General features: G+C 36.9%; 1 protein-coding gene and 1 long non-coding RNA gene across 3 annotated transcripts in view; one reads left to right on the top strand and one right to left on the bottom strand.

The window, feature by feature from the left end:
• The window catches only part of LOC117234181, a 77,766-nt gene that overhangs the window by 51,832 nt on the left and 5,224 nt on the right, over positions 1-20,710 (top strand). The window lies entirely within an intron of this gene.
• Positions 10,312-20,412, bottom strand: LOC117234176 (green-sensitive opsin-like). Of its 2 annotated transcripts, XM_033495153.1 has the most exons (7): positions 19,978-20,412; positions 19,545-19,731; positions 17,675-17,769; positions 15,062-15,172; positions 13,111-13,370; positions 11,975-12,090; positions 10,312-11,200 (listed from the first exon to the last, which is right to left on the bottom strand). In XM_033495153.1, the coding sequence occupies exons 2-7, from the start codon at positions 19,683-19,685 to the stop codon at positions 10,994-10,996; spliced, it is 930 nt and encodes a 309-aa protein (XP_033351044.1). In that variant the 5' UTR covers positions 19,686-19,731; positions 19,978-20,412; the 3' UTR covers positions 10,312-10,993. The 2 variants fall into 2 exon arrangements, with proteins under 2 accessions (XP_033351044.1, XP_033351043.1); XM_033495152.1 differs by lacking the exon at positions 19,978-20,412 and having other exon boundaries at positions 19,545-19,748.

The raw sequence follows: 20,710 nt of genomic DNA, 5'->3' as shown, positions 1-20,710 counted from the left end.
GGAGTTTCAGGGATCGAAAGTTCAATCGTACAGACACGAGGAACGCAGATTTGTCGACGAATCGAACATTTGTATGGATTACAGCGATACGGGAAATTATCGGAACATTTGTCGGAGAAAATTTTTGTTTTATTATTTAATTTGTACTTTACAATTTGCCCGGTTGGACATTTGGTAAATGTAGAAAATTTGTACGAATATATTATCTGTGTTAATAGGAAATCGAACGGTGTCCAAATACTTTTGCGTTTTTCTGATTAATTAGCAACATTCGTCTCGACTAATAATTAGATACGCGTAACTCTTGATTTCGATGGATTTTTCGTTAAAAGGATCGATACTGTGGACCCTAACGATAAGTGGTCCTTTTTTTTCAAATTTCTACGATCTTTGGAAGATCGTTCCATTTCTATTTTTTTTTCTATGACTCTATATGTAACTAATCTACGTTTCTATGGCTCTTGCAAATAGTTTCGACAAATTCTTCCCTTGTTAGACTAAATCGTAATTTCCAATAGATACAAAGTGCCAAATACAAAATCGACTCGTTGAAAGTCTAGTTTAGTTATCATATTTCACAGGAGACTTATTTTCGAACGTATACAGAGGAAATTAAGAAGCAAAGATTCTTCGAGGATCAAAGTCTCGTTCTTTTCACTAGCAAATTTTAACGTTTAAGTCTTCACGAGTCGACGGACGTATGACAAACATATTTATGATGTTATTTTACAAATGTTTGCCACAGCTCGACAGTGTATCTGGTCGTCGACGAAGCTCCTCGATCGAGTCGTCGAAAATCGTGGGACGCGATCCGTAACACTTTTCCTTACCTCGTGGCGCTGGTCCTCGATTTCTTTCTTGCGATTTACGCGCAGCCAGCGTTTCCTTCCTTTCTCGTGCGCTCGTTCCTCCGCGTTTTCCTTACCATTTCTACGAAAGAAGTTTCTTCTGCCAAATTGAAATCGTTCTTTTTAATCAACGTTTCATCGATTCAGTTTCACCATGCAACTTTTCCATTAATTCCATTCGGATATCCTCGCTCACGATTCTTCTCGCTAGAACCCGATACCTACGCCTTTTAATGTCACTTTTCAGCGAAGGTTCCTTATCCTTTGACGTGTCGATTCGATCGGAAATTTATTTCGTGGAAGATTCATTCGGTCATATTTCTGATTAAATATCGATGCAATGAAAACGAGATAAACACCTTTTAGTTTGCGTTAGGTTAAAAACTCTCGATGTTTCGTACGTAAATACGTAGGTCGATCTTGTCGTTCGCGATGTTCGTATTGTACGAACTCGGCTGAATTTCGATTCAGCGAAAACGAAGTTGGCAGATTTTTCAACGTCGCTCTATAGCGAAGATTCTTATTGTTTAGCGAGTCGATCGAATCACATTCACTGCTTTCGTATTTCGAAAATTTATCTCGCTTTTATCTTCCGTTAAATTTCGATTTAGCGAAAACGAGGTTAATAGGCCCAGGTGCAGGGGCTCGAGCGAAAAAAATCGGTCGATCGATTTTCGCAGACCTTGAGACTCGACGCGTTTCGACGCACGAAGCTTGGATATCACCGAGCGTGAAAGTTTGACTGGCCAGCGGTAGCTTTAATGATCAGCTGTGCTCGAGAGAGAGAGTTTTCCCTCCCACCAGCACTTGCTTCTTCTTGCTTTTCGATGGTCCCCGTTCACAAAGATGTCCCGCGAACCAGCAACAATGAGATACACAAACCAATCGTGAGTTACCTCGACACCTTTGTTATACTATGCTGTCGATGCAAAAGTGGGAGGTTCGATTAGAATTTTGTTTCTGTTGCTGTGATGGCTGGTTGATCCATTGGTAGTGGGAAAATGATTTGGGGCTGCTCGTTACAAGTCAGAACCGTGGTATTGCTAACTTTTTGGATTGAAAAGATCGGAGGAGGATCGGAGATTGATGGACTTTTGATGGATTGACGGAATGACAAACCATTTCGCATTATTCGTACGAGGTGGATGAAATGGTATTGGAAATTCTTTAAATTGAGATATCGCAGGATAGAAGGTTTTTTAATCAGTGGAAAGTAGAGAATATAAGAGTTTGATTTACCACGCTGTTAGGATTATCAATTCGTGAAAAGTGAAATAAAAGTGAAAGATTGCTTCGCATCTTGATATACTATTGGAATATTCGAGCATTGTCTTATTCGTCGACATAGTAGGCGTATAATACTGAGTCATTTTCTTATATTAAGTTAGAAAAATTTACCAAATGTCCAGCTGGACAAATTGTAAAGTACAAATTAAACAATTCAAAAAAAGAAATTTTTTTATGTTCAATTTTCAAGGTAAAAAATAAAATAGCCAAACTCGAAGATGGTATCCCGCTGGGGGTAGCCATCCACATGTTATTTAGCAATTAAGTTAGAAACATTTACCAAATGCCCAGCTGGACAAATTGTAAAGTACAAATTAAACAATTCAAAAAAAGACATTTTTTTATGTTCAATTTTCAAGGTAAAAAATAAAATAGCCAAACTCGAAGATGGTATCCCGCTGGGGGTAGCCATCCACATGTTATTTAGCAATTAAGTTAGAAACATTTACCAAATGTCCATCTGGACAAATTGTAAAGTACAAATTAAATAATAAAAGGAAGAAAAATTTGTCTAGGTATAGCTCGTGTACCAGCTGGTCCCCAGTATAATTTTCTCATCAACCGAAGAACACTGTATTCTTTTTTATAATCTTCAATAGAATAACGACAAGTTTATTATAAATTAGTAAAGACAACGTATAAGCGCATAGGAGTTCTTCTCATTGATCTTCTCATTTCGTTTATTTATAATTTACATTTAATATCAGAGAATAAAGAATATCGATAATAAACACGATAAAAGAACAATTTACTGAAAGATTATCCGAGCTCGTTTAGGAGCGTCTTCGTTAATCGTTATTACCATCATTAAATAGTAACGTAATATCCGTTACATTTTACAACGACGATTCGCTCTGCTATCCTAATTGGATATTCTTTATAAAATTCTACCCCTTCGGCGAAACAGTTTCTTTTAATTCCAATATACTTTCTATACTTTCGAACAGTTTTTCATATCGTTTCCAGATCTTGTTACACTTTAGAGTATCAAACGTTTGTTAAATGTCAAGAACGTTCATCTTTGATCGTCGTTTTAATATCATTTATCGTACATTATTATTCGATATCTCGCTAAACACGAGAAACAAAATGCGTTTATCAAAATTACGATTCCATTTAAAATGTACAATTTAGAAAACTTTGTCTCTGCATCGTTCTTTTCACGATGCGATATTTTATTTCATCTTACCTCTGATCGATTATTTAACATTTTATTCCATTAATAATCGACGATGGAACGTGCTATTTGTACGACAAACGGAAGCAATTTATCAATTGTAAATATCTCGAAGAATAACACGTTTACGCTCTAAGATTAAGTCGATGGCAAACAGAACCGCATCTCTCTGATCATCCACGCTTCTAGATATTATTGATGTACGAATATCGCAGGTATTTCCGACGTTTATAATTGGCTTCTGTCATCACGAACATTATTTTTTCGTCGCTGTGGAACCACCGTCGAAACAAAATCGCTGCAAGCTTTCTTCGATAGTTGCTCGTAGAAGTTGCTTTACAATTTAAACGACAGAGCACGATGATTAATTTAACGGCTGGCCGTTTTGAGACCAGAAATTCTCTTCGAAGATGAACGAGTAGTATCAACGAAGTGGACGATACTTACAAGTGAAAGTTGAAGATTTGACGAGTAAATCTTAAAATGTGATTGTGCAATAGAATAACGGCAATCTTTTACCACGATGACTGGACGAATTAATATGATGATTTGTGTGAGACCGATGAGAATGTATTAAGCAAATAACGGGTCTGTGAGAAAGGAATGTTCGATAGTCTACCCGTTACAAGTGTCAAACTGTGTCACACGGTGTAATTTGTAATTTGTATTAGGCTGTCCGAAAAGTGTCTTTACAACTTACACGTTTTTTACAACGACGCATCTTTGTACGAACATGAAACCTAATCTGTCGGACGTTCTGATTTTTGATTTCGATAGAAGAAAATGGATCGTACGTAACTCGATAAAATAATATAAAACGAAAAATATTGTTCATTTATTATTTCCTTGTAAAACCAAAAAAATTTTTCGGACGGTCTAATAATTTGCTTCAGGCAGATCTGACTCTTTAAAGGCAAAGGTAAAGAAACAAATATCCGTGGATTGCGAATTTTAAAGCTAAAATAAAATTCTACTGCCGTCTTCTACGATTTCCAACAGTTCTTACTTTCCAATTCTTTTTCGATGTCAACCGATAAACCGAAATCAAACCTCTGAGATTTATAACTTTTAAAGCCCAACAATAAGAAAAGAAAATTGTTTCTAGCACCGAAGAACGCTGTATTCCTTTTATAATCTCTAACGCAATAACCACAAGTATAAATTAATAAAGTATAAAAAGTATAAATTAGCAGAGACAACGTATAATTGCAAAACGAAACGTGTAACGCTGAAGTGGAAAAGAAAAATTGCTAGAGTTTTTCCAAGTTGCATAATCATGTTTTTAAACCGATACAAATACGTGGAATATGATCGTGGTCGGTAAGATCACGATTGATAAGAAACTAGATCCACGTTGACTTGTTGCGTTCGTTTGTGTAATTGGAATTTGTACAAGAAATGTTCCGCTATACGAATAATCGCGAATAATAATATCATACGCTTGTACGAACGAATTTATCGATAGGAGGATAAACCAGGACACCCAGAAACTTGGACGCTCGTTTCGAGTGTCGAAGGACTCGAGTTTCTCTTTTATAATTTTCTTTTCTTCGAGACCAGGTCGAATTATTTTTACCTGTGCCAGACGGTCAAAATAATTGCAACGCTCACATATCATCGGAAGTAAACCGTCAAGTACTGGCGATTCAAATATTTTTATTTACTTTCCATTTACCTTAACTCGTATTTTTAACGATTTCTATCGCCTTTCGAGGCATTGTAAAATACTTGGTCCCGTTTTGGAGAACGTATTAGATATAAAGCAGAAACGAAGTAAGTGATTTCGAATATCTAATTTATCTATTTTAATCTAATCTAATCTAATCGCAGTTTCGACCGATCATCAGGCTTTTTATCAACGTCGCAGCAACAGCAATATAGGAAATCGCAGATATTAATTCGACGTGGTAAAAGTTTGATTAAATTCGATTCAAGAAATAAGAGCGTAGGAAACTGCTGGTGCATATCATTTTGAAATAATTCCACCTCTCGATACTTTTACCACGTTCAATTCAAGCGACAGAGACATAGGAACCCAGAGCGAGATATCGTTTTCAAATAAAATTCAATTTAAACGACGAGAACGTAGCAATAGCATCGTCAAATGTGACGAATGTATTTTCATATTAAGCTATTCTTTTCTAGTCGCAAAGTAACGTTAGAACAAACAAACGTGTAATCGCTACGAGTTCGCCTGCGATCTTCTTACATTTACGTACATTTTCCGATTTTTATATCGAAAACAACGATTAAGAATGTTAAATGAGCGAGACCTAGAAATCTCCGATCAAAAATTATGAAACGTAGAAATTTTTATGCGCGACAAAAAAGAAACTATTTTATAGAACGTATCAAGCACGAGATAGCGTTTCGCGAATCGTGGCGAAATAAAGAATTAGGACAAATTTCACTGGTTCGGTACCGTTACTCGTTCGCGACCGATTTGCTATCGGAACAGTTCGCTGCACTGTGGCCCGTCCCATATCGAAACCACCGCGTATTACACGTACCGTGCATATCGATTTCTTTCTCGATCGATGCGTGTCTCAAGTAGAGAAACATCTTCGTGCTATTAAATCGCACGTACATAAAAATGCGCGCCATAAAGTGTGCGCATAAATTTCAAGGATTCGATGAGGAAAAATTCCTTAAAAGTCACGCTCGCTAACGACCTTGTTTTTCTTTTTCATTCTTACTCCACGTTATTCCTCCGAAGAAGATGAAAATCAACTTTTCGACTCTTTTAATGGTCTACGTTCTCATTTACCTTTATATAAGCAAAAGTTTTATTGGGACCACTTCTCGAACAGAAGCGTAGGGCTGCGCCACGTTTCTTCAACGAGACTTGCTTTTTTAAGCCGTTACGAGTTGCCGCAAGTTGAAAGCACGCGCTCCATGTTTTTATTACCTGGGAATTCTCAACACTTGATAAATCTTACAGGCAAAACTGGTTTACCTGCTCTCGGAGAATATAGATCGTTGTAACATAAATCTCAGCAGAGTATTATAGACGAGCTAATCGACTAATTAAACGATAAATGTCATATCTTCGAAGAGACGTGATATAGATTAATCAAACAATCGTAGAAACCAGATCGTTCTCTTTATCGTAATCGTCAATCCAATATTTCTGACTTCAGTCTGCAAACTCACTACGCGTAATCTGTCGTTTCTTCAAACGTGCAACCTAACAGCATAAGAGAATAACGTGAAACGACGTACTGTATAACGTGTTTGTGTATTGGTCGCGTAATATATACGGAAAATCCATGAAACTTTGGATTCTCTGTATATTCCAGACCGATAACAATCCACGTTGCTTCGTAACAATTCAACCAACCGAATCGACCCACCAAAAACACGAAATATTTCTTATTTCTTGCTCTCGTGATGAAATAACTAACAAGACGGTCGTATATCGAATCGAATCGAATTGGCCACAATTTACCATTAGATTTCTAGCGATCGATCAAGTCGCAGTACGATCTTTTCCGTGGTCCACTCGATAAGTTCCTTTCACAGCCATTTATATCGGTAAATTACACTTGCTCTGAAATCGCCTTTCATTTGTCAAGTTTATGGCCTTGTTCAACGAAAGAATAGAAACTCGCGTCTCTTAACGTGGATCCTATTTTCAACAGCTCAGATTTCAGAAGCTACGTCAGATTCGCCGTTCTTCTGCCTCTTTTCTTCCCTCCTAATTGCTTCTCCATCGATTTGGTTAACTCGTTCCACGTAAGATTTAAATGTCAGGAAATGAAAGTATCCCTGTCGAAAAAATTCGTTCTTCTTCTTTCGTTCAAGAGAGATTCTGGCTCGTTGACAACGAAGATATTTTCTGCCGGTCGTTCTTCGTGTTTTACGACCGTCTCGTCGAAACGGCGAATTGTATCTGTTCTTTCGGTTAATTGCTTCCATTGAAGACGATTTGTTATGAAATAGTCAAGTACTTTTCTATAAATCGTTTGACGGAACAGGAGAGGATTTAATACAAAATGCGTAGAAGATTCGTTAAAACGGCGGTGATATATTTTAATGGGGAATATGGAATATTTGTTATCCACAGTTTGATGCTTTTGTTCGGGAAAATTATTTCTCTTTTATTTCATCCACTCGCTTCTTTTTCCATAAAGTTACTTAGTCGCGCTTCTAAACAACGTGGATTAATTTTTTCTTAACAAAACGAAACGATTATCGGATTGAACATAGAAACTTATCAATTCCTCTCATCAACTACCTCTTTCCATTCGACTCTTCTCGCATGTTTTCGCGTTTAACTGTAACTTTTATCTTTGCTTCCACTCTCGAAAAATTCGCTTCCGTAAAGGATCGACACTCCTGTTCGAAGTAGGTTTCTCGTCGAAAACGAGTCTCTATGTTAAAAAAAAAAAAAAGGCTGCTTGCCTCGACTAACGTTTATATCGCAAACGCTCCTTTCGAAGCCGTCATTTTTTAATTCTTTCTGGCTTCATCCGCATTCGGATCTGGTTCCAATCGTTACGCCATACAATGCGGTATGCGGTGGATAAGAATCGAAATAATCGTCCGATTTCGATCTTATTGTACGATGATATCATCAGTCTGTAAGTAAGCGATATGATCGTGAACAGTAATTCTCCCCAAAAAATCGACGGAAGTTAATAAAAGTCGTTTCTACCTCAAAATCTAATGCGATTACCTGTGTATCTGATCTGCGAACGTGCGAACGAATGTGACCAGCGAATTCTGATTTTTGTCCCCAATTCTCATTCCAATGCCGCACTGTGTACTGGCCCGATGCGATCGTTCTTTAACTCGCAACGCGCTTTCCTACAAAAATATCTAGTTTCTACGCCTTCGATCCGTGAAAGAATACTAAAAATATATTTCACAAAATAGTTACAGTCAGCTGTTTCTTATTATACAAAGGATTTGTTAATTTTCGATGGCAAATCGAGGGAAACTTTATACGTTAAAGATACGATAAATAAAAGCTACTTTGTAAGATAGGAATTTCATTCGTAGAAAATTCAACACAGGGTAGGATTATTCGAATCAGCTAAAAATTTAGCATCGAACGTTGCACAGTACGATCGGATTTGTACGTTACGAGAAGAAAATTAAGAGAAGATCAACCACGAAAAAATATCGTTTCTCTTATCGAAAGATGAAATGCAATAAACAATAGAGAAAAATAACAATTTGTAAACTTCCGTGTAAAATCGTTCTGCACGATAAAGCTTCCGGAACAAATAGTTCCTCGTTCGTTAATCCCACGATTCCTATTCTTCTCTTTCTCAAACGACGAGCACGTGTATCAGTTGCCAAGATTTTCTTTGGCCATCGATGAAGTATTACGGTCACGTGCTAAGGATGTGGCAATAAAAAAAACCAAGATCCAATGTCCCATTTCGCCGTGGCTTTTGCTTTTATTCGAAACCTGTCTCACGGCTGGCGTGCAACTCGTCGTCTCGAACGAATCTTCGTAGTCGCGAGACTGTGGCCAATTATCGTTGCGTAATACCGATCGTTCTTGTGAAAACGTTCACAGACAGATTACGCACGGTATCCATTCATTCCTTTTCGCTCTTCGCTCGAGTCGTTACACGCTCGATTAATGGAAATCCTAATCCTGTTTTCGCTATCTTGCCATAGTCACGATACGATCAACCGATACGACGATTATCTATCGTAGTCTCAGTCGTAGAATATAGAAACGCGCGTTTTCAGAAAATTTCAGGGAAAAATTCTCTTCTTCGATCATCTGCAGTGTCTTCATAAACTGTACTCTACGTAGGTGTAGAGTGGCGCGCAAAAATACGCGAACGCTCACTGCAGAAAACTTTTATGTAGAAAACATTTTACGTTGTAGAAAACATTTTGGAACGTTGTACTTTCGTTGTATTAATAATATTTCAAATCAATCTGGAAACGCGTACAGAAGCCACGAGATATTTACCGCAAATATATATTTAGCGAAAGATTAGTATACAGCATAGATAGTCATCTTGGGCGTATAATAAGTGTGAAAGACGATCCTACCGAATATCGAGGCTTATTCGGCTGTTTTATAATTTCTAAAAGATACACGTGTACTTGCATTAAACATCTTGTGTACTTTCCGTGTACGTTTTTACATTTGTTTCAAAATTTAATTCAATATAATCAGCATATCCGTATCTCACGATGCCAGTGAAATTTCAAAATGTTTTACGTGACACGCGATATTAAAAAACGTTTACGAACGTTCGATTACTTTCGCGAACCACTGTATGTTCTTTTGCCATGATTATAATTTAATTGAATTTAATTTAATATAATTACAATTGAAGAAAAATAACGACGATATGGAAGAGCGTGCAGATATAATTGCGATTCGAATTTCTGATTGAATTTGAAATTACATATCTGGATGGGTCAATCGCATCGTACGCGGTTGCTTCAGAAAAGGTTTGATTAGCGACGTTGAATTTTCCTCGCGATTTCACTTTCGCTATCTTGCCATAATCGCACGTGTTACGAATCGTAATACAGATACTTCGCAAAGCCATCCATAATGATTCCATCGCGACTGGAACTCGTAAGAGGAATTAGAAAGAATAACAGCGCAACTATTACTATTCTACGAGCGTAGAATCTCTTTCAATGGAGAACAGAGAGAGATATGATTGCTTATTGGTTATTTTTATTTCTAAATTATAACAACGCGTCTGCTTTACGATCCTTACGATACTTAATGGATAACGTAATTGCGTCATTGCTCCAAGCTTTGCTTTTTTCCTCCCACTTGCTTTTAATTTACGACCAATTGTCATTTTATGGACTTAAAATATGTCGCGTGCAATATAGATTACAAATGAAGTTTAATCGAGATTCTTATTGTTTCTCTCGGTGACATTACGATCATCCGTCTTCTCGTTTATCGCGTGATTAACAAGTCGAATATCTTGAAACGTGGCTTGCTTGAAAATTGTTCATTGTGAGATTTGGCGAATCGCAAGGCGAATTACTTAGCTTCACTCAAATATCCTTCTAACTCAAATAATTCTATCTTACTCTACTCAAAACTTCGGTGTTTCTTTCATTCGGTATTTTAGCAATTTACCTGCGCCAAAATACATTCAAACTACCTGCTACGAATGATTTCGGCAAAGAATGTCACGCTGCGTGAAACCAAACCGTAATGAAATTCAATTTTTCTTATTCGCACGTTTCATTACACGAACGATCTTCGAGAGACACACTGCGACGTTCATCGGTGAAACCAAGCGGCCAAAAAAGTTCACGCATCAATTAACACATGGCAACGCGTGAGAGCCACGAAGACTGTAAAAAGCAAACGAAAATACCGGAAAACGAAAGAAAAGAACGCGTATCGTTTGCTTTTCACCGCGATCTTCGAAACTTCCACCAGGTGTTAAGATCTTCGCATCGAAACGAAAGAACGTTTAGCGTATCCCGGCAAAATTCAACGCTGTTCTCACGACTAATTCGATCGCAGAAACAAAAGATCCGCTCACGTACGTGAATCCGTAATCGGATAAGCAAATCCAGCGGACGAAAAGAAGCGAAAGCAAACAACAAAGAGGCAAGAAGGAAGAACCACGTTGTTAAGACGACTTATATTCGATGGTTCCACGATTCATCCAACATCTACATAGCTGCAGACATTTATGGCGTTGTTCGATAGAGATAATGGTCCTCAGTTCCTTTGCTCTTGTCTGTTCAACAGCGTCAACGCGGTGTTTTGACTGTCCGGTAACGAGGATCTCGCGATTCGTACGTCGAAGATCTTCTTTAGAGAGCGGGGAAATTGGCTGTTTAAACCTGCGTAGATTATAGGGTTGTAGCAAATGGAGGATTTGGCCAATAACGCCGGAAGCACAGCTACCGATGCCGATGGCTTCGCCTAGAAAATTAATCGAAGATTTTGTTAGAATAATCTGTTGCTCTCGCTCAACGATTTCTATTAGCTGCATAATAAGTTTTGTCGGTTGTATTGTATCGTCTACCAATAGCGTTGTGATTTCTAAATAAATTATAATGGACGTGATTATATTAAAAAACGGAAGATTCTTAAGTAAAGAAATTATTATGTTTATAAGATTGAAAGTTCAAACGACAAGTTTGAACTTTCTCGTCGATGGCGATGTTCAGTATTAGGTTCGGAGACCAGTTTGAAACACAAAGTATCATCGAATACATACGAAACGAGTGACGATATTTAACGGGCATCGTTATGGCGTTGTGTCTGTTAATGGCACCTGCTGGTAATACGAAATTATAACGAAATACTTTCACCCCACATGTATAGATATGCAAATCGTTCACGGTGTACGAACAAAGGAAGGTGTATCTCGTATCGCGTGCAACGATACAGCTTTCTCAATTTCAGCCGATCTTACGAATTAATATGAAACTGGTCTTGATGGTGAAGAACCTCGTAACGCGAGTTTTCGTGTTATCTCAGTTCTATCAACGAAAATTTGAATTTTACATCGCGCGTTAAACGAAACTTTGCAAGAACAAAATTAGAAATTGTTCGTCTGATAACACTAAGAAAAGATGTATTCAAGAAGACCGATGTAAGTAATAAGAGGAAGTTGTAAAATTTTCTGCGTGAAATTATGGAACTGTGACCACTTTAAAAGATTATATTCTTGGATATGAATTTACAACTTACGTCGAAATATTGCGCGGCGATCGCAAGAGCAGCGTAAGGCGACCAGGCGAGCAGGAAGGCAGTTATCATTAGTGCAACCATTTTCGTGATCTTCGCCTCGCGTCTTCCGCTTGCGCCTGTGAAACAAATTATTTTCGCGTTGCTAACGTGAGCAACGGAAGTATGGCTCTTTCACAAATACAAAAGGCAAACTATAGAAGAACTCTGTTCGTATTAATTCCGTTTATGTATTTGAAATTTTATTATCTAGCGCTCAATTAAATAGCCTTCCGTCGATCGAGCTCATTTATTTGAACGAAAAATTAAAAAACAACACCCCACTGACCTGACTAAAGAAATAAAATAGACAAACTCGAAGATGGTACTCCCTGGGGGCAGCCATCCACATGTTATTTAGCAATTAAGTTAGAAACATTTGCCAAATGTCCATCTGGACAAATTGTAAAGTACAAATTAAATAATAAAAAAAGTAAATTTTCTTATGTTCAATTTTCAAGATAAGAAATAAAATAGTCAAACTCAACTCAAAGATGGTATCCCGCTGAGGGTAGCCATCCACATGTTATTTAGCAAATAAGTTAGAAACATTTACCAAATGGCCATCTGGACAAATTGTAAAGTACAAATTAAATGATAAAAAAAAAGAAATTTCTTATGTTCAATTTTCAAGGTAAAAAATAAAACAGTCAAACTCAACTCAAAGATGGTATCCAGCTGGGGGTAGCCATCCACATGTTATTTAGCAATTAAGTTAGAAACATTTGCCAAATGTCCATCTGGACAAATTGTAAAGTACAAATTAGATAATAAAAAAAGTAAATTTTCTTATGTTCAATTTTCAAGATAAGAAATAAAATAGTCAAACTCAACTCAAAGATGGTATCCCGCTGAGGGTAGTCATCCACATGTTACTTAGCAAATAAGTTAGAAACATTTACCAAATGGCCATCTGGACAAATTGTAAAGTACAAATTAAATAAAAAAGAAATACTGCGAGGAATTCCTATTGTACGAATCGTTTATCTGCCGACAAGTTTACATAGACGAAGCTTTACCGTAGTTTTGAGGAGATTTCGATCAGACTCGATCAGATTTTGCAAGTTATTAGAAAAGATTACGATCAGAAACTAACTTACCTGCTCTCTTTCGCACTTTTCTCAAGGTCGCTATAATTGCCACGTAACTACTACTGATCACCAAAACGGGGATGATCAGACCAAACACGAAGAGGAATCCTATGTAGCTGTCGCTTTTGGTAAGAGGGTCGTGGACTTCCCAGGACACGCTGCAAGACACGTTTCCTGCCTCTGGGCCGTAACTACCCCAGCCAAATAGTGGTGGCAGAGAGAGGCAGAGTGCATAGATCCAGACAAAGATTCCAAGTGTTATCGCATGCCTGTAGAAAACAGACGATTCGTACAGACAGTGCGTGAAGTAAAATTATAAGGCAGCTTATCGTCGGCGTGCATAATATTGGGTTGGCAACCAAGTGATTGCGGATTTCGTCATTAAATGGTATTGACAAAATCTGCAATTATATTTAGTATATTATTCAGTATAGTATTTATTTATAATATTTGATATATTTAGTATAGTAGGTAATTGCATAGGCAATACAGAGTATCTCGAGAATTAGCCTCTTTCTTGGTTTTTAAATAACTTGGCAGAGAAATAAAAAATTCATTTATGTAGAATAATGTATTTATTATGTAGAATATATATAATTATTATTAATTATATAATTATTATGTAGAATAAACACGTTGCACATTTCGAAAGAATCGCATCGAAAATTTGCAACGGAACGTTTCTTCAAGAATAGATAAGGATGTTACTGGAACATTTCGTACAACTTTCGTTGCAATCGATTAAAGTTTCAATATCAATGGGAACAAAGTTGGAAGTAAAAATCTCCTTTTTCTAAGAAACACGTGTCACGTCCGAACGTGTTCAGTTTAATTCGGTTTTTGGTTGGCCGACGATTGTCGGCAAAAATTTTCGCGTTAGAGGATTACTTCGTTTACGGTGTTCAACGAAGTAATCGTGGCTCGCGGCCAGGAAAATTTATTTTCTCCTTTATCATCGTAGCGTAAGCACTTAAGAACATTTCTCTACGCGTTTTCTTTTTCATCGTCGAAACACCATTCTGTCTTAACGTAAGAGTGAAAAGCTGCACCTTAAGAAGCGTCTAAAGAACGGAGACCGACATTGTTAATCCAAAATTGATTAGAAGATCGGTAAAATATCGTTGAAGTGATTCACGCGGATTTTTAATCTTGAACTTATCCTCTAGAATCTAGAACGACGTTCATAATTACACAGGCGACTCTCGCGGGTTATTAAAGAATGCTACTACCTTACAGGCTCGATCCACGACGTGAAACATCTTTGCTTCGAACGTTTTCGTATTCGTCGAACAGTCGACGGCGCAAAATGTTACAAATTGTTAGAAAAGGCTTCTCCGAATTTCTGTAGAGAGACAAGAATTTTCGTAAGATTTTCTCAGCTTGCGATACAAATTTTTTCCACTATAAAGTTCAAAGACTGCGATTGAAAGTTGTTTGACGGGTCTCTGTTGAGACATCAGAAATTCTGATCTATGAAGCTAGCTGTTCAGTGTTATGCTTTTTATCTTCTGAATATTTATAAATTAGTAATTATTTCTCGCCGCGAACGTTCATTTACATAAAAGCATAAACATGGAGCTGTATTTACATAAACGCTCGATTCATAAGATTGATCTGAAAAGCTATAACTTGTAATTGTAAGCGGAACGAACGATCAAATCGCCTTCGCGTTATTCGATTCGACATGCGACGTATCTCGACGTGTAATTAGACAGAGCAAAGAAAAGCATCGTGTATTATGCAGGATCGAGTGTTACGATCCACTTCTTCTCTACATTGTTCACGTGCACGTGTGTCGCGACGAGTTGAGGTTTTCGGAGCGGAACGTCCGTCGTGTTGCTCCGCGATTCGACTGACAAAGTCAAGGCCATTTTTCTTCACCTTGACCAAATATATACACAGTTCTTTCGAAACATCTTTGCCTGCCAAATAAAGTAAAAGTAAATGGAATCATTCTCACCTTATGGACAGAGCTTTCATCGGTCTGGCTACCAGTAACCACCTTTCAACAGCCATTACTGTCAGGTTCCCGATACTGGCGAACCCCAGAGTGGACATGAACCAAGCGTAGCTTTGAAAAACAAAAAAAAGAAAAACGTTGTTTCAATGGAATTGTAACAAACCAAAGATTTTTGGTTAATATTAATCATTCTAGGCAGAAGAAATTGGGCGAGAGATTAACGAAATTTCTGAAAATTGTTAGATTTGACTTCGACCTGGGATCTTTGGCATATTTTATTCTATAAGTATCATGGGAACTTGAAATTTTTATAAATTAATATTAGTCGCGTTATCACAATCAGAATAATATATTGTTGCAATAAACCATTAGTAAGATCAATGAAACTTTAAAGTTACAATTCTATCAGATACAAAAGTATCATCAAAAAGCAGTAAGATATAAGAATAATTATTGTAACCAGTTTTATTTTAAACTATAATTTTTCTATGAACTTCTTATGAACTTATATTTGACCGAAGGCTATATCTTTAAACTTTTATTTATAAAATATGCCAGTATAGTTTTGGAGAGAGGAACTGGGGCATCCTGTACGACGACGTCAATTTTCGATTGCAATCGTGTCGATTTACATTTCTCAACTTTTCACTAGAAATATCCGTTTATTCCCAATTCTCTCTCGGACTTAGACGTAACATTGTTTGCTTTTATCATTTGCGGTGTCCACGAAGAATTCTTCGAAGGTTTGTTGAACGTTTAAACGATGGCAAACCACGAAACTCCACTTTGCGGTAGGTACACCGTGCGCCAGATACTTTCTCTTAATTTCGTCGTCTCGACACCATATTTAATGACCTGAAAGAGACACAGGATTTTACGAGACCGTGACAGAGCGAACGTTTCATCTCGTTATAACGAAACTCGTCCATTCTACGAATCCTAAAGAATTATTAGTTCCAGGGATAATTATACGTTCCGTTAACGAGGAAATTCGTCAAATTTTGTGACAAAATGAAGGCAAAAATAATTCATAAAAGATACTCGGCTCGCTTTTACGTTCCTTTATTAACCACTTTCAAGTCTCGACGATTTGAGCTCGAAAATACTTCATTTTATCTTATATCCCACATTTATACTGATGATAAGTATACATGTATTAAGATATTTATATATATAAAATTGATTATATTGCAATAGTAATAGCTATATTCAAAGATATAAAAATATAGAAAAATAACGCTAAAAACAGTCGCTGAATTAAAGGAATTACAGAATTAACGGGAGGAAGCGAAAATGAAATAACCAGCAACTGAAAAGACGGGCCAGTCGATAAGTACTTACTTGGAAGAAGATAAAAGTTAACCAAATGAAATAGGCGATAATTTTTTTAAACAGAAAAGAACTTGAATAAAGTTTTGCAGAATTATCTTACGATAATTACGTTTAACGAACCGCATCTTCATTGGCGCACGCTCCTGAATAATTACATTCGTGCCGATAATGAGCATTAACGTATTAAATAAATGGATTTTCTGTTCGTGCTATTGAAATTCTACGAGCGAAACGTGCATGACAGGGAATGTCACAACATTCACACATTGCGTTTGTGCTTGGAAGTTTCATCTGGAACATAAGTATCATAGTAACATAAATAGTACTTCCTACTTCGTTTTCCTTGGTTATTCTAATTCTTCTGAACGATTATTCTGTATTTTGTATAAAAAAAAAAGTGCTGTATCATAGAGAATCAGCGAACAAAACTTTCAAATAAACGTAGAGAAATATTTGAATGAAATAAGTTAAGAAGATGAAAGCGAGTTATTCATTTGTGAAATCTTCATAATTAAATACCAGCATTGGCTGGAATTTTAACGTTGTAAAGTAATCACGTTCCCAATGGAGACGAAATAGAAGAGAGCAGAGAAGGGCCGGTTTCGTTGGCCGTGTTTCGGCTGTTCTATTTCCAGAAAAACCTTCCCCTTTCAATGGTAGCTTTTGTAGCTTACGTATGTTGCTTTACAAGCTCGTTAAAAAAAATGACACAATTCGCTCTGTACGTACATGCCTACCACTACTGACGCAGTAGCGTTAGATCTGTCACGACGAAGAATTCAATTTTTCCTTTCACCAAGGATCACGGAGTGTCGTTGCCATTCCACATAACAAGAAATTTTACCGTATTCCGTAAATAGCCGATATTGATGGTATAAACTAATTATAGCGTAAGTCGAGACAGCGTAAACTAATCGCAATGCTGTAATGCGAATGCTTTATCAGACATTTTCACGTTTGTCTTTAATTTTCAACTGTAAGCCGTGGGGAAAACAATTCTGCTCAGCCATTAATTTTCAGTAAAAGTTGCCCGAGTTTCTTTCCGTTCGTTGGAGTCAGCCGCTTTAAACGGCAGCAAGAAGATTACATTTATCCGAGATTCAATTATTCTCTACCGCGAGAAACCACGATGTGCATCGCGATTACAACGAAAGCGAGTAAGAAAAGGGAATAATAGAAAGATTACATTCGTTCAGGATGAAAGGGAATATCGTCTCGTATGTAGTTGATATGCCTCGGAGAAGTTTCATGCGATTACGTTTAATAAACGATAAATTATACCAGAGGCACATTTTGTAGCCCCAGTACCATCCGCCTGTGATAGCAGAAACCATCGCAACAGGATTTCCAAACGCAGCCACCAGGAAATCGCCAACCTGAAGTAAAAATTGTCCTTAAATTATTCACGTTGAGTCTTTACTCAAACGGAAAGGAACAGACGTGTAAAACAATTATCGCATAAAACGAAATAAAAGAAAAAACAAAACGATCAGAGAACTTTCGCAATTTTTCAATTTCCATTCAACGCTCGTATTCAATTCCACAATGGGAATATTTTCGGTGATATTCGATGAAAACACGGTGCTACGAGGGTGCCATTAGAGAATTGATTGACACAAACGACGCGGAAAAATACCGTTCTGTTGCGGTAGATTCCAACTTTAGTGAAGTTCGCAACTTTATAAATATTCACACTCTTCTATATTTTTTTCGATCGTTTCGTATCTCCAGTTCGCCGAATAATTGTATCATAAAAAAAAAATCGAAGATAAAGGTGTGATAACACGAAAGCCTGCCGTGAAAGCTCCACGAATTTTATCGACTTAGTACTCTAAGGTCGATTCTGCTTTCTAGAAGAATTTCTTCTAGTCGCTTTCGTTGCTAGAGTACGCGCAACTCCATCTTCTTCAACTATAATTCCTCGAATTTCAGAGCTTTCATCCTCTTCTCTAGCCTCATCCCCGGGAAAGGAATCATGATTGTATGGAACGTTCTTACAAAATTCAGCAGAGATATAAATCTATGATGCGTTGATAATTCTGTAATAAAATTAATTGAAAGGATAACATTCTTCGACGTTACGATTGAAAATGAAAGAGCTGAAAGCATCAATTATACGGTGGAAAATTAATGCACGCGAAGCTTCGATTAAATTAATGGAGTAAATCGATGTGGCGAGAATCGATTTTAATATTTTTAATAAAAATCTGAACTACGTAAATACTGGTTTCCAAATTGCTCGTCATGGTTTCGGTTAAAATTCTCCCGCGATTGTAATCTAAAACAATAGAAAATAAATTTATTCCACAGATTTTCCGATTAGAATTTTCAATCAACTGAATCTTCACTTACCAATTAGTCAGAAGATAGAATTTCATAAAAGTAATCAAATTTACGACAATTCCAATAACTGGATAATAACTTGATTGGTTTTTAAATTATAAAAATCCAATCAAGTTATAGGTATATCTAGTTTCCCATGAAAAAGAAAAGCAAACGATTCATTTGCATAATATCGAATGACACAGTTTCTATGTGAGTAACGTAGAGTGTAACTAATACGTCTACTTAGCACCGTGCTAAAGAGTTGCATGGAGGCGCGATATACAGACGTATAAATTATTCGCATCCACGAACCTTAACATCTCCTATGCGAATTATACGACTGAGAAGATTTCACATAAATACCTTTAACGATATTATCCTCTCTCGTTTAAACAAAAAACAAATAAAATTTTACGAGTAAACTTTACAAATTACGAATTATTTGATTATTCTATATAAGATTATAAAATTGTAAAGCAGATGTGTATAATCTACAATTTATAACTTGTAAATTTGGTAATATTACCAGTAAATTATTATGCAAGAGGATACAGGTTTTGAAGAATTAAAAAAATTGATTTATATTGACCTCTATTTTAACACAATACAATTTTGGAAAAAATAGTAGATATCTGTCGACTGTAATTATGAAGAAATAATTTCTAAATATCGAATCAATTAATATTCTTACTCATTCCAAAATGAATTTACTAAACTAAGATCTTTCAACATCTATAAATCATCGCTCGCAAACTTCAAAAACCAGTATGAAAAACGTTATAAAATCAGCTAATATCGTATCAAGAACTATTATTTGATATCTTACGACAAGATTAACCAGGATCACGTTGACGGGTGTCCACAGTATCTGCGCGTCCTTGACGATCACGATCGCCACCAGAAGATTCATGGTGAAACCAAAAAATCCGATAAATCCCAATGCGATCGCTGCAGCGACGTACACCATTGGACTGACTTGATCATCGGCATCGTAAACGACATTGTCCACGGTGCTACGGTTCAAGGACATTCTTCTTGTATTTTTCTGCCTTTACACTTCCACACTTTTCCGCCCTTTTTTTTTTTTTTTTTTTACCACCGACACGAAAAAGGGGAGAAAGCAAACGAAAAAGCACCACGTGGCGATTGAACGCGTTAATCGTCGGACAGATTACGTTCCTCTTTTCGAAGTCGCGCAAGAAGCGGACTACATGCATCAACCAAAAGCAGTTTATGACTAAGTTTCAAACTGTACGTACCCTTATATAAAGCCCGGATGAAACTACCCTTTCCTCTGACTGCACGTACTCTCTATCAGTCGCTGTTACCGGCTAAAACCAACCCTCTTGCCGGCAGGTAGAAACAGCATGCGCGAAACTACAGCAGCAACCCCCGTTCAACCCCTCGCGGTTACCAGTTTCATTCCATTAGGATGAAATCAACGATCACATGGTCATATTGTTTTCAACCTCCGGTCACTTGGTGCACTTAATTGCATTGGGTAAGGGTATTCTCTCTTGAGGATAGATGTATCATGATGGAAACTAGGTGATGAAAGAGCTGGAGATCTGGTTGGAAGTACAATCCTGAGAACTGATGCTGGAATCGAGTTTGTTTGGATTCTGTGTTATATTCTGATTAGACAGAGAGTTCAAATTGGAATTATGTATAAAGGAAATTTCTTACAAATTGCTAAGGATTATTTTTTTAAGCAAACTTGATTTTGTTGTATTGTATCCTTTGCATGTAGAGTACAAAGAATCCTTTTTCGGCGAGGAAAAAAATTTGCAAATCCAATTAACGGCAAGGAAAACCGTACTCGTTATTTGTGGATTATTGCGGATGACAGGCCCCCGATTGTTTACAGAATTTACATTTAACGAATGGATGTGTGATGCAGGATTTTTCTCGAGCAGATTAAAAAGTTATGTCACACTGTGGTAAATTGATAAAAGAAATCCATAACATTCGTTTGTAACACATCGAGAGATT

Source organism: Bombus vosnesenskii, unplaced genomic scaffold (assembly GCF_011952255.1).
Source record: "Bombus vosnesenskii isolate JDL3184/JDL3185 unplaced genomic scaffold, Bvos_JDL3184-5_v1.1 scf7180000013302, whole genome shotgun sequence".
NCBI lineage: Eukaryota > Metazoa > Arthropoda > Insecta > Hymenoptera > Apidae > Bombus > Bombus vosnesenskii.
Note: the sequence above shows the minus strand (reverse complement) of the source record. Positions and strands in the feature narration are given on the sequence as shown.